At 40.5% G+C, this 14,553-nt stretch overlaps 1 protein-coding gene across 30 annotated transcripts in view; it reads left to right on the top strand.

Moving 5' to 3' along the window:
• Positions 1–11,382, top strand: part of NRXN3 (neurexin 3) — a 1,220,542-nt gene extending 1,209,160 nt beyond the window's left edge. For 21 of the 30 annotated variants that reach the window (XM_082232034.1, XM_082232010.1, XM_082232031.1 and 18 more), the window contains one exon: positions 7,553–11,382. In XM_082232034.1, coding sequence (XP_082088160.1) covers positions 7,553–8,481 — 929 coding nt within the window. In that variant the 3' untranslated portion in view covers positions 8,482–11,382. Of the gene's footprint in view, positions 1–161; positions 184–7,552 lie in introns of all 30 variants that reach the window. The other 9 variants (XM_082232019.1, XM_082232025.1, XM_082232018.1 and 6 more) reach the window with 3 other exon arrangements.
• The last annotated feature ends 3,171 nt before the right edge of the window (positions 11,383–14,553 follow it).

Below are 14,553 nucleotides of genomic sequence, written 5' to 3'. Positions count from 1 at the left end.
AAAAGTTTTTTAAAAAAAAGGAAAAAACAACAGCAAAATAAAAAAAAGCAAAAGTTTCTCAAATGTGGCAATTTTGCTTATCCAAGAGCATTCTTACACAACTTTCTTTTATAAATTTTTCTTTCATGCCAAAAAACATGCGGGCAATTTGTTGATGTAAGTTGACAATATGAAATCGATGTGGTATGCTTTCTTCTGATTATTTGTATATGTGCATTTAGTTTTATTATTATAATTATTTTGTTAAAGATGCTTTTGGGGTTCTTTTCTTGTGTTTCCAGTTATTTTCAGTCTTCTCTCTTTTTTGTAGTAAAGCGAATGACTTGTTATTGTTGTTGCTTTTAGTTCAGAGTTTTAACCTTTGCTGTGGTTTTTATTACTTTTTCAGTATATGATTATTATCATTTGCTTCTATAGATGTATCCCTTCATTTAATTTTTGCAAGATACTTGTTTTTATGTTTACTTTTTAAATCTGCATTCAATATGTATTGTTGCACTTTTGTAGGAGGGGTAACAGAACCAGTGGTAGCTTTCCATTTGCGACCAGCCCCTCTCAAGTAGAGTCCTTCCTTTTCAACCTATATGTCTATGTAGTATGGTGGGGAGATTCTACACAAACAAACAAAGGAAATACCCAGCATGCTTTGCAAAACGGCCCCCATGACCTAAATGTACCGCCATTTCATTCCAGCAAAAGGATCTATCCAATTTTCTAAATTTCATTGTTGAACCTTTTCCTTCAATTTTGCTCAAGAAGATACTCTCAAATGTACTTCTTTAGCGTCGCATTCTGCAGTTGCCGTGGTAGAAGATCGAATCATGATATCTTTCACCTGTATAACATGTTTAAAAATATCTTAGTCAGGACCCCTGTCCCATGGAGATTCTTCATTCCTGCATGGATTTCTGTCAAGAAAAAGAAAAATAATAACATCCTTTGGTCAGAACAGGTAGAATTTTTAAAGGGTCGGAATAAATAGCATGCAGTCAAATAGCATGCAGAAAAAGTAATACTACTTGAGGTAATTCACATGGGGTAGTAAGTTGTAAAAGAAATAATAATGGCATACAAGAAAAACTTATTCTGCGAAAGAAGAGAAGATCCAAGACCACATTGTTTTATGGCAAGAACTCAGGCCTGTATAATCTAGCTTTTTCACAGAGCACACCTAGTTGTTGCACTCAACTGCATTGCTGGGATGCCTGTGGCAGAACATCTCCTTCTACCCTTCTACCTAGGTGCATAAAATCAAGCAAGATAAAACAATTTCCAAAACCTCCATCCACTCACCCAAACTCAGGTAAAGAGCTTCCTTTGAACCTTATGAAACTAGCAGAATCCTAGTTATAGCTAGTCACGTTTTATGAATTTCAGCAAGCTGCTTTTGCTCCTCAACCTCAAGTTGAGAGTCATCTCTCCAACCTATCCCAACACTAACCAAATAGCATAACAGCCTAATAAATTGTTTGTTAGCATAACTACAAGATAATGAACAGCCATTGTTTATATCACAAAGAACCTCCAAGTAGGCACTAATACATTCCTTAATAAATAGGTTTCGTTTCTGATACATTGTAGTCCTACTGGTGTAAACACTGTATCATCCTAACTGATTTACATTCTGTTAGACATCTCTCTCTCGCTCATCTATCTCTATCTATCTATCTATCTATCTATCTATCTATCTATCTCTCTAGCATCTATCTATCTATCTAGCATCTATCTATCTAGCATCTATCTAAATGTGTAAAGTCTTGAGCAAGATAGTTGGGAGTTTTAAAAAAATGGAGATGCACATTATCATTCTTCTTATCATTTTAAACTAGTTAGTCACCTGTTACACACACCCCAAGGTCTCCTAAGCTACTTCCCACATTTTAAAGAGCATAAGCATGGGTAACAAAACCCCAGCCTTTCAATAAAAACATACAAGATATAAAAATCCACAAAGGAACCGTCCATACAGGAACAAAATGCTTCAGCAGCACAACTAAGACCAAACAACAGCATCCTATTCCATCAAAAGCCTGGGAAAAGAGGTAAGTTTTTACCTGGTGCCAAAAAGATTTCAGTGCCAGGCAGACCTCATTGGAAAGAAGATTCCATAAATGGAGAGCCACAAAAAAAAAGATTCCATAAATGGAGAGCCTTTTTCCTTGTCCTCCTCAGAGTGGGGACCAAGAGAAGGGCATTGAATGGAGATCTAAGGGTCTGGGTAGGTTCGTATCAGGTTCATTGCAGAGGATACTGGGGTCCTGAGCCATAAAGAGCTTTATAGGTCAAAAGCAGCACTTTGAATTGGGCTTGGAAGCATACATCTGACTGTTCGTCTACTGAAAGCAATGAAGACTCTGCAGTTTGGTTGTGGATTCAGCTGCATGTCTGATTTGCACCTGCAGTTCCTAAAAGCAATACTATCCAAGAACATCGAGCAGGAAAGCTGAGAACTCAAAGTGGGGTGGGGAGAATAGCTTTCCCAAATCCCTAGGCTGCAGATGTACAAATGTCCCTTACTGGTAAATGTTCACTTTTCTTTTGGTTACAAATTTAGGATGGAAATTTTATAGCTTTGGCCAGTGAAGCAGGCTACACTACTAAAACATCCTTTGCTCGCACCTTCCATACTTCTAACAGCTCTCTAGAGGAGGACTCTTTGATGCCAGGTCTTTCATTTGAAGTGAATGTGATCTTGTAGGGTTTATGTGGGCACAAACGTCTTCCTGAGAGATAGTCAAGGGATGTAATATCTATCAAGCAGTAAGGTAAGGTTTCCTGTGATGGAAGAGGGAGGTCTCTTCCTTGTAGTATTGCCTGTCTGATTCAATTAAATGAGCTAGGACAGAGGTGGGAGAATATTAAAAACACTCAGCTGCTAAGGCAGCTTCATATTAACATCAGGTTTTCAGCAGCTCAAGGACCACGGCTTGAATACTCCCCTCTCTGCCCATAGCAAGCTGCCATAAAGAAGGAGGACTTTAAAAAACACAATGCCATTTCCCTCTTTCCTTTTGTGAAAAGTAGGGAGAGAAAAGACTGTGAGTACAAACTTGTGTCTCTCAGAAGAAAAGAAAGCAAATGTTTGTAGTTCTTTCCCAAAGCAGAAATATTCCCTCCCCACAAGTGCACCTGAGTTTCAGTGCAAAGGAATAAGCATAAAATGCAAATGAGAGCCTTTAGATGTTGGAATTCAAATACCTGAGGATGTGGATACACTGTACTGGGCTTCTTGGCAAGCATTTAAAAGCCTTTTTGCCACATCTGGAAGAGAGAGAGAAAAAGCATAGCATGCCTCTTTGTATTCCTCATCATGAGACTTTGAAGGGGACCCTTTTAGGATTATTATTTTTTATATACGGTGTGTTTTTGTGTTTCATTTTGTTTTTTGGTCCCACTTCTCTTCTGTGACTGGAAACCTAGGGAAACTGACTTGGTCACAAAAAATGAGCAAAATGGAGTGGAGGCAGCTTGCTTTTTTCCACATAGACACACATTCAACTTTGGCTACTTCATGCACCGTGCCTTCATGCTCTGCCCGCAACATTCACACAGTTCAGCAAGGTTCTTATTAAATTCTGAACACTCCATCCATTCTAGTGTCAGAAGGGCCCTTACTGGAGATCAGCCCCAGAGGTATGAATTATGTATCTATAAATACACTCATAAAGCAAAATGCAGGGCAGACGTCAAGGCTAACGGTAGACTTTATATGTCCCCAGTGATACTGCTAATTTAAAGGAAAGCACGATGCTATCAAGCAGGTATAGATCCCATATTTTAAAATGCTAACTTTTAAGGAGTATGGAATGCTTATCCCAAGAAGAACAGAAAGAACAAAATCTCGCAATATATATTACATGTGGTGTCTTTCTCCCCCCCCCCCCGCCACTCCACCAGACTACTCTTTTGTTTTGTTTTAACCAAGAAGAACTCAACCCTCTCCAAATGGATTGGTCATTATATCTATTGCATTTTTATCTGGCCAAATAGAAGCTGATTTGGCATCACTAATGCAGAAGAAGAAGCCATTTTATATGTTCCTTTCTATTTCATCCCGAAGCAGTCTGTTGTCAGCACAAATCATTTCAATAAATGTGTGACCTTCTGCTGGGAATACAAGCCAGGCAGGGAAAGGGAATAGGTTAACTTTAAGTTTATAGTTAGAACAAAACCTGGAAAATCTCTGTTCTTTGGATCTTGAGAAACTTATATGTATAAGGTAGTTGTTCTGTCAGGACAAGACGTTTGGCCTGCCAGATGGAACAACCCCCTATCCGCCCCCTGTGTGCTGTTCCAGGGGTTCACCAGACCCCTCCCCCAAAAAAATAATTTTGGTGGCAGGGGCAGGGGGGAGGTCCTTATGCAGGACTCATTAGTTGAATCCCTCTCATATATTCTGTTCTCCCAAAGTGGCAGCTGGTGCCTGGAAGATGGGGAGGAAAGAAACTCATGTCCATAGAGTCCTAACAGGAAAGCATTACATTAGATGATCTGATAATCATTAGGAGTTAGACAAGAGGCAGCTATATAGATCCTAAAGACAAACTTGTGCTGTGAAAGGATATCCACAGCCAGTAGTAACATCACTGAGAAGGCCTTATTCATTCCTTCTGAAAGATGAAGCTGTTGTAGAGTCATCTAGCATCAGGTGAATTACTGGTAGATGGTCCCAGCCACCTGGCAAAGGGACCTGTGGGGAATGGCATTGCCCACTGGCTAGATCCTGTGATCCACCCCCTGCTCTGATCGATCACTTTCCTAATAGTATTGACTCTATAGTCATATCCCCCCCCTAAACTGTAGCAGGGGGTTAATCAGGATTGGGAATGTGGTGGTGGTGGGGACTCAATAAAAGTCCTTCACCCCCACCCCCCACCCCAAAAAATATGGCTGGGGAAAGGAGGAATTCTCACTTGGCTACAGAATGTTAGAAGTCTGGAAGCAGAGCTTCTATCTCACTTTTGCCTTATGGCAGATTGGCAATCACCCACATCTAGAAGCACCCAAAGGGTGGCAAGCAAGTATACATGCATGGAACTTGTCTTTGGATCCTGGACCCTAATCTTTACTGTCTCCTGGCCTCACCTTCCTGAAAGGCTCTGTTACCTGCCACTTCCCTTCATTGTCAAAATTATACCGAGCCTCCTGTCCCCACGCACTTGGTGAGAGGTATCTATAGACATTTTCTGAGATTCCCCCTTGAGAACAAAGCAAGTGGCAAACCCTCCATTAACGTGACATCTACTCATCCTTCCCATCCGTTGAAGCCCCGGCTGAGAACATGTCAATGCAAAAGAAAAATCATCCTTAAATACAAGTAACCCATACAATGAAAGTGATTCTTTTTGGAACAGAAGGTTTTCTATGTTTCTACGACCACATCCAAGCAGTTAATTGCAAAATAGCCATGATTATTTTCCCTGGGGAGAGAAGTTTCCTTTCATATAGACCTTGGGTAGGTGGCAGATCAGCAGTGCACCAAGCCCACTTATATATAAATAGCACTTTAAAGTGTGGACCGGTGTCTAGAATTGCAGCGCCAAAAGGATGTCTGGAGTAGCCCTTATTCCTGATGACTACCAATACTGATTGAGAGCGTAATATAATGTTTGAGGCAGGTACTTCAGACTAAGGCTTTCTTGTACAGTCAGCATCCTCCTGATTTGAGTGATTGCTCTACACACACACACACACACACACACACAAACAAACAAACAAACAAACAAATGGGAGAAACGTCATGGCAATCAAGCCATTTGATGCACAGACCTCTATATGGAGTTTTGCCTTTTAAAAATAGTGTCGCATTTGAGAGCCACCAGACCAGAGAGAGAAAATAAAGGCAATCTTTTGTGCCTGCTGACTTCACAGGGTCAGAAAGCAGGTGAAGAGCATCTACAAAATACTATATAAACAAACATGGTCATTTTTCAGCCTCCTTGTGAGCTGCACATTTAAAGTGAGCAGTTGACCATTCACCCTTGTACTCCATTGTTCTATACTAAAACTGGCATTACTAAATGGCTTATGGCAAAAAGCTTTGCTCATCTCCTTCGTTAGAACCAGTCTTCTTTGATGAGTGTATCAGGAGTGTTCTCAGCTCCTGAGTGCTTGATACTCTTGAATCAAGAGCAGAAGGGTGCTTTCTGCTTGTGTGAGGTTAATTTCTTCCTAGCACAATACAAACACTTCCATTGACTCCCCATTTTCCAGCATTTGACCCCTGTTGAAACCTACTGAATAACTACAGCCCAAGGTCTGTATCCAAACTTAAATGATTAAGCTGAAGATATGTATGTTGTTAAGGCTCTGAAATTACCTTTTTGCCTTCCACCTCACAAAGGATGGTTAAAAACGCCTTCTGCCCAAATATATATCATTTAAATCGATGTGTGTGTTTTTGTTTTTTTAAAAAAGATCAACCAATATTCTGCCAGCAATGCTTAGGACAGAGTTAATTTTCTTGAAAATATGCTCTTATGTTTTTGTTAATATGCCAACTTTTTAGGAATACCCAATGTTGTGTGCGCAGTGGAGTGGAGTGAGTGGACTAGGGGAACCAGGCTAGTCCCCTAAATGTTCCTGGTAAATTAGAGTATTAAAATATTAAAGCTTATGCCCAGTTTAGGGAAGGAAGTGTGATGCTCACACTCATGCATGTTATGTCAGGACGTAGCAACGTTGTGTGTGTGATGTCACCCCTCCCCCACAAAAAACACCTTTGCAAGCTGCATGACACTGTGTGTGTGAAGCAAATGCAGGTTATGCAAGTAATAGCACATGCACACAGCACAGATCAGCAGTAGCAGACTGTTCTTCCTAATTCAGTAGAACCCAGACCCATCAAACTTTCCCAGAAGTTAGGTACCATCTACCAAATGCAGCTCCTGTTCCGTTAAATAAGGTTTCGGTGCAAAATGAAATGTTGTAAGAATTCTCTGCTCACGGGCTCTCCAAAAAACATTTTAAACCAGTCACTTTACATTGATTGAAATTCCTACTTCCAGCGGCAAATGGCAAATTATGGAATTAGAGTTGCGCATCATCCAAGCTCCTCCTGCTGTGCACCATTTGAGGAAACTTAAGTGCATATGTATAACGGGGGGAGGGGGAACAATGAGAAAGAAAAGTGCAACACCTGAAAAAGAAAGTGCTGTCTCCCCATGAGGCAAGCCACCATTTAACTAGACAGTTTCCCAAAGAGCTTCAAGTATTTAACGCAATAAAAGAAGCGTGTCATTGTTGAGTTCTGCAAGTTACTTTGAGAGTATCTTCGAAAGCCAAATCGCGGACGCCCTGCTTTGGCCAAGCTTAAAAGAGGATGGATTTGCATCTAAGTGAGGTGGGTGAAAAGGCTGAAGGGATCCCTTGAAAGGTTGTGCCCATTGGGAGAAATAAGAATGGAAAACCTGCTAGATCAACACTTTTAAGGCCCCCACGTGCACTACACACACCCACACACACCTTTTGAGTTGGGCGGGCTGAACATCCCATGCAGCACTGTATTCAAGACGTACTAACTGTTTTCTTTTTTTTTTTCTTTTCTGTCCAGGAGGTGAATTAGTTATCCCTCTTCTTGTAGAAGACCCTTTAGATATCCCTCCTATTGCTACTCGTGCACCTTTCATTACACTCCCTACTACCTTCCGCCCCCTCCTCACCATTATTGAGACCACCAAAGATTCCCTGTCCATGACCTCTGAGGCGGGGTTACCTTGCTTGTCGGACCAAGGCAGCGATGGTTGTGATGATGATGGCTTGGTGATATCTGGGTATGGCTCAGGGGAAACCTTTGACTCTAACCTACCCCCTACTGATGATGAAGATTTTTACACCACCTTCTCCTTGGTAACAGATAAGAGCCTTTCCACTTCCATCTTCGAAGGTGGCTACAAAGCACACGCACCCAAATGGGAAGCCAAGGACTTTAGACCTAACAAAGTCTCCGAAACTGGTAGGACTACTACTACCACAGCTTTGTCCCCTGAGCTGATCCGCTCCACAGCTTCGTCCTCGACTGGGATGGTGCCCAAATTGCCAGCTGGCAACATGAATAACCGTGACCTCAAACCCCAGCCTGACATAGTCTTGCTTCCGTTGCCCACTGCCTATGAGCTAGACAGCACAAAGCTGAAGAGCCCGCTAATAACTTCCCCCATGTTCCGTAATGTGCCCACAGCAAACCCCACGGAGCCAGGCATCAGACGGGTTCCGGGGGCCTCAGAGGTGGTCCGAGAGTCGAGCAGCACGACGGGGATGGTCGTCGGCATTGTGGCTGCCGCCGCCCTCTGCATCCTGATCCTCCTGTATGCCATGTACAAGTACAGGAACAGGGACGAGGGGTCCTATCAGGTGGATGAGACGCGGAACTACATCAGCAACTCGGCCCAGAGCAACGGCACGCTCATGAAGGAGAAGCAGCAGAGCGCAAAGAGCGGCCACAAGAAACAGAAAAACAAGGACAAAGAATATTACGTGTAAAAAAATAAAAATAAATGAAAATAAAATGAAAAAAATTATAAAAAATACTTATTTATATATATAAATATATAAATATTTAATGAGATAGAACTGAATCTTAAAAAAAAAAAATTGTTACAGCTAACGAGATTGGGAGCTGCAGTTTGTGGTTTTTTTTTAATTAAAAAAAAAACCAAATCTTGAGAATAAACATTTCGGCTGTTGACGTGCTAAGTTTTCAGTCACCACTCGGGAGTCCCCAAACTCTGTACCCTACTGTATTATAAAGCACACTTAGCGTTCCGAAGAAGGCATATGCAGCATTTACCATGTTGGCGGACTTGGACAGCCTTCAGGCCTCCTCCTCAGCTGAACTTTTCTGCAAAAGGCAGAAGACTTCATGGCTTACTTGTTTCGTATCTCCAAGTGAGTCTTTAATGATGTTCATGATCTTTGACTGTACACTAATTTTTTTGTTGTTTTTGTTTAGTTTCAATTATTTTGAAAAAAAAATGACAAACAAAAAAAGAAAAAGAAAAAAAATGACAAATGTTATAAAAACACACACACACAACAACAACAACAGCAACCACCGATCTGGCCCTGACCAGCTTATCTCTCTCTTTTTTTTTCCAAGTTGTGAATGGGGAGGGGAGAAAAAAATTAATAAATGGTGTGGGGTTTTCATTATGTTTTTTGTCTGAGTTCTTTTCATTTTCTGTGAGGGTTTTTGGGAGAATGAGCCAGGACATAAGTCAAGAAGAAACCTTGGGGAAATATTTTTTTTTAAAGAAATAGTAATAAAGAGAGACTGTTGCCATATATGAACTCAAGTTCTACTGACGGTGTTTGCTCTACATATCAGGTTGTGTTGTCTCTTGAATTTGTTGTCTGCAGTAAGTTGTTAACGTAAAAACAAACAAACAAACAAAGGACAGTTGATGGGGTGGCAGTGATGGTGGCGATGCTGAGAATGACAGTAATGGAGAATTGCACACCCCTCCACGCCCCCCAGCCATCATCTGGCTCTCATATTTATGACTGAAGTCATGAGGAGATAACATGGTTTCTTCTTTGATTAGGGGCCCCCATTGTCTGTATTTGACTACTGCTTAGTATACATTAGTATAGCCGAGCTACGGGGGAATAAAAGGGACTGAGAAACCAAACCAAACCAAGCAAAACAAAACAAAATACTGAGCCATTCTGAATCGAACAGACCAAGCAAAAATAAAGGAGCCATTTTCTGGGTTCTGGCTCCTTGGCTGATGGTAATGCATGAATGCAAACAATAGTAAATCAGTTGAATTGAATGTTTAGAAAGAGTATACTGAGTTCAACTTGTGACAAGATCTACAAAATGTCGCACGAGCCAAAAACATGTCATGAACGAGTACAAAAATAGGGGTGGGTGCTTTTTTAAAAATAAAGAAAATAAAGAAAACCATGAAGGTGTGTTTCATATGTAACAATTTAATTTTGTAGATTTGACATTTCTGATTCGCTGTCCTTCCATTTCCCCGATTTTCCCTTTCCTTTATCTTTTATATGAAAGAAGATAAATTTAAGAAGTCTCTATGACACACAGAAATAAATAAAAAAACTAAAGGAGCTTATTAATAGTATAATATATATAAATATATATATATACAGATATATTTATCATGGTATGTTTGATGGGACGACTGGAACAGAAATGCTGTTAAAGTCTTAAGATGAAATGAGAATGTTGTAAAGAAAAAAAATGTTTTTACAAAACAACAAAAAGCTAAACTTTAAAAATATGAAGAGTGTGTGCATTTTAACTTTGTCACAGTTATCTGTGTCAAAAAGATTTTAAGAAGAAAAAAAGATTTTGTTTACATATTTTACTACAGTTTTCTTTTTGACTGGTGTAATTTCTAGATGGGTACCCTGTTGTACATATGCTCTGAGATTTCATTGGGTTGTTGTTTATATTCAATGTACTTAATTTCAATTGTTGTTTTTTATTATTTTTCCTTCCATTAAGAGAGCAACTTGCTGTACAGGGAAAACAAATAACCAACTGGGGGTTTTTTGGCCATAAATATCATGTGCAAAAAAAACATTTAAAAAATTAAGCAAAAAAAGAGAGACAGACAGAAAGAAAGAATGAGAGAGACAAGGAGACCACAAAAATTCTATAGAGGACTCTGGCATATTAAAATGTACAATTTTTCTGTGTACAGATGAAATCTAATCAGCTGTTTAGGTTTAGAAATCTACTCTTGCTGGTGTTTATAAGTCGCATGAACCTTTGACTTTGAAGAAGTGTTATCGAATGCCCACACGCACATGGGAACGAAATAAAAAAACAAGGCAGCCTTCTCATCTGGTTTGAGAAGTGGCTTACCTGGCTAACAAATCTTTTCAGTGTGTGTGAGGTTTGTTTGTTTTTTTATTTTTAATTATTTTTTTACACTACAACAGAGAAAAAATATATATAAAGACAGGTTTTAAAAAGGTATAAAAAGCACGAATTTAGGCAACCTAACTGGCCGAACATACATGGAGTTGATTATATCTTGATGTCTGTAAAAGATTGCTGCTGTTCTTGGAGTCTTGGAGTCTTGTGAAATGATTTTCTGCTTTCTTTCTTTATCTTTTTTTAAAAAGAAAAATTAGGAAAACCCAACCTTTCTTTTCCTTTTTTTGTTGGTGTCTGTTTCTATTGGACAGTTTTTTGGGAACATGTGCATTTCTGTATGTGGGCTTCTACCATATCCCTATTGTTTTATGGACAGAACCTTGAATTTTTTTATTTAATCTTATTGTGCCGTTATTGCTTCTTCATCTTTTTCCTCTCCTTCCTGCCGTCCCTTCTTTTTTCGCCTGTTCTTTTCTTTTCATAATTGCCTTTTCGTTCAAGGATATGCTTAGCAATAAAATGTTCTTCCCAAAGCCGTCGTCGTTGCTGTTACTTTCTGTCCAAAGGCAAGGGATATTCCTTTGTCATGGAAAATCTTGTTATAGGAAAATTCCATTTTATTTACCCGGTTAGTTTTCCAAGGAACCCCAGGGCAGCTTGCATGGGATTATTTATTTATCGTTTTAAGCTGCTAAACATAGGAAAATAATCAATGAAACGATAAAAATTCAAGAAGTTAAAACAGATAGAACAGTTCTTTTAAAGAAAGTAATCAGATATTGCCCTTGAGTAAACTCATTATTCTGGGAAAGCTATAAAAATAAAAAATAAGATATTTTCATTTTTATGCTCACACCAACCCTTTGCAGCAGATGAGGCTGAGAGGTAATGCCATTCCCAGCGGCGGAGCTTCATGCTCCAGCACCGGGGGGCGGAGAGCAGGTGGGGGCGGGGCTGGTGCACATCCCGGGGGCGTGGCACCCAGCACAGACGGGGGGGCAGCAGCGATGGTACTCCACTGGGATTGTGCTGCTGTAGGCGGTGCACTCCCCCCGCACTCCGCTTCCTCTGCCAGTGGCCATTCCTGATGGATTTTGGACCTATTGCTCCAACATCTAAAAGGTAAATGTGAATATGATGACCTGCAGACATTGTTCAACTCCCAACTCCCATCATCCCTGCCCATAGGCTGTGCTGTTTGAGAATGATGAGAGTTGTACCCACCACAACATTGGCAGACTGCTGCCATTTTGGCTACACCATTTTGGCTGTAACCAATACAGAACACTTTCCCTCATAATCTTCTGCTTATGAAGCAACTAGCCCATGTTTAGCATTATATAGTTAATGAGTAAATATGAGTTAAGGGGATAAGAGTTAGCTTCTAGAATGCCAATTTAAAAATCGGGGGTGGGGGGGGGGAAATGAATTAGTTGACAGAATAAAAACCAACTGAGCTTTCTATTTACCTGCAGAGAACAAGCTTTGCGTGCATGCAGGCTGTCCCAGGATCGATCCCCAGGACCCCCAGTTAAAAGGTAGTATCTGGTAGCATCAGGTAGTGACTGGGGGGGTAAAGGTAGAGCCAGTTCTCATTTAAAGCTGAACCTTCCGAAACAATACAGTATGTGAACCAAGGACAGCCGTCCTTCAAAATTCACACTTCTCCAAATTTTGCAATGCGCTTCTCTAGCCAAGTAATGTGTGTAAAAAAAAAAAAATGCACACTAGGGTGAAGTATGCATAAGAATGCACATATTGGTGAAAACAACACACCAAAATGCATTATATTAGGAAATGCTGCTTTGCAAAAATATGTATCTTAGGTAAAATGCATACAAAACAATGCATAATAGGAGAAATTCGCACCAATTGCTGACAAATGTTCATGAGGACATTTCTCTTTTTAAAAAATTGTGAACTGTGGAAATGTCAAGAGATGAACTTCAGTCTTGAAAAATGAGAAACAGAGAATCCAAAATGGACAAATTTGCCTGGGCTCATAGAAACCTGCTGCCCATCAGAGCAGACAATATTGAGTTAATTGGACAAATATATTTGTTATATGGCAGCTTCTGGTATTCCTGTAAAATAGCAAGAAACTATGCTTGAGGGTATTGTCCTTTGTGCCAGCTTTTAAAAAAAAGTATTAAAATGATTGAATAAGCATAAAAAGACCCACAGGCTAAGCTCTCTTAGTACCCCAAGTGGCGCTGAAGCCACTGCAACATGGTTCCTTCCCACAATCCTCAGTGATAGCTGTATCCAGCGGTCAAGTGGGTAAAATATATTCAGTGGATTCACCCCATGGTGGCACTGCCCTGCTGGAAAACTAGTTGAATGTTGCTGCAAATTGGCACCCTCGCATGACAACAGCTTTCTCACCATGTTACCAAGCAGGACAGAAATTAGTCTCATGCAGCTAAAGTTGACATGAGAAAGAGCCTTTAGCTGTGAGGTGGGAGTGGGGTGGAACGACTGGAATGAAGTACGGTATGTTGCAAATTTTACGAGAGGAGTGGTATTTCACTTGCCCGTCCCCAACCCTACATTCTGAGCCGTTCTCAATAATGTGGCGGACCTACTGAAAGTGGCATGGGCAAAATGAGAACCCTTCTATCCTTCCCCATTTTGGTTTTTTGATCACTTGACCCCTTCCCTTTCCCTAGTGTGTTCATTTTTTGCTTGTGTGATGACTCGGCCACCTCAAGCCTGGAAGCTCTGCCTTAAGTAAGTGTGAGGTGAGGCTTGAAAAAATATTTTTCCTGTCTTGGGGTAGGTCCGTTCTTGATTTATTTGTGGCCTACAGCCAATCTTAGATCATTGCTTTGTCCACTCCAAGAAGTTGGTGCTCACCTTCCTTACCTTCTGAGGCTTGAGAAATGCTGGTGTTTACGCAAATTGAAGGGAAATGTGCTGTTTTCAACTTCTTCTAAGGTACGTTTTCATTTCTGAAGTTTTTGTTAAAAAAGACAAATTGGACAATAAACAAATGCTTAAATAAAGGAGTCTGAACATGTAAAGAGCACCCTGCTACCCCCATTCCCTTCAGGAGTGCCAGCGAAAGCAGTTTTCTCTCAGAAGTTCTGTATATTTCCCAGCAAAAGAGGGGCCCACTCCTCAGCCACAGGTCCTCATGAAAGGCATCCTCCATTATTCTAGAAAAAGGAGGGAGGCAAAGCAATGGCTCGTGTCTTTAAAAAAATTGTTGGAAAAAATACATTTTAAAAATCTAAAGCAGCTAGTAAATAATTCACAGCACAGTCCTTGGCACGCGCTGTGTCCACTGGGGATTGCTCCGAAGTAGATAGGCATAGATTTACAGTGTAGCTTCAATCCTACCCATGTTTATTCAGGTGTGAGTCACACAGCGTTCAAGTGAATTTACTCCCAGGCATGAGTGTCCAAGTGGGGCCAATTGCCACCCCCACATGAGCCATACTACACAAATTCCCAGCTTTCTTTTAAAAAGAAGTATCAATGCAATTTAAACCCAAGATCTGCTAAAGAGTTTGGATTCAGTGGGTCTTAGACTTTTGTCAGGACTAGGCCAGCATAATTCCTTCACTCTGTCTGAGCCAGTGATTTGCATATGACCTCCAAAGCAGACACTATGGGGAATGGACAGGGCAAGGAGGGATGCCCTATTGATCTCAGTCATCTGACCTAGGGCCAAATCCTTGAAAATTGGTCCCACACTTAGC

Source organism: Podarcis vaucheri (assembly GCF_965113315.1).
Source record: "Podarcis vaucheri genome assembly, chromosome: 1".
In the NCBI taxonomy this organism is placed as follows: Eukaryota; Metazoa; Chordata; class Lepidosauria; order Squamata; family Lacertidae; genus Podarcis; species Podarcis vaucheri.
The sequence above is the reverse complement of the archived record's forward strand: the minus strand, read 5'-3'. Positions and strand labels throughout refer to the sequence as shown.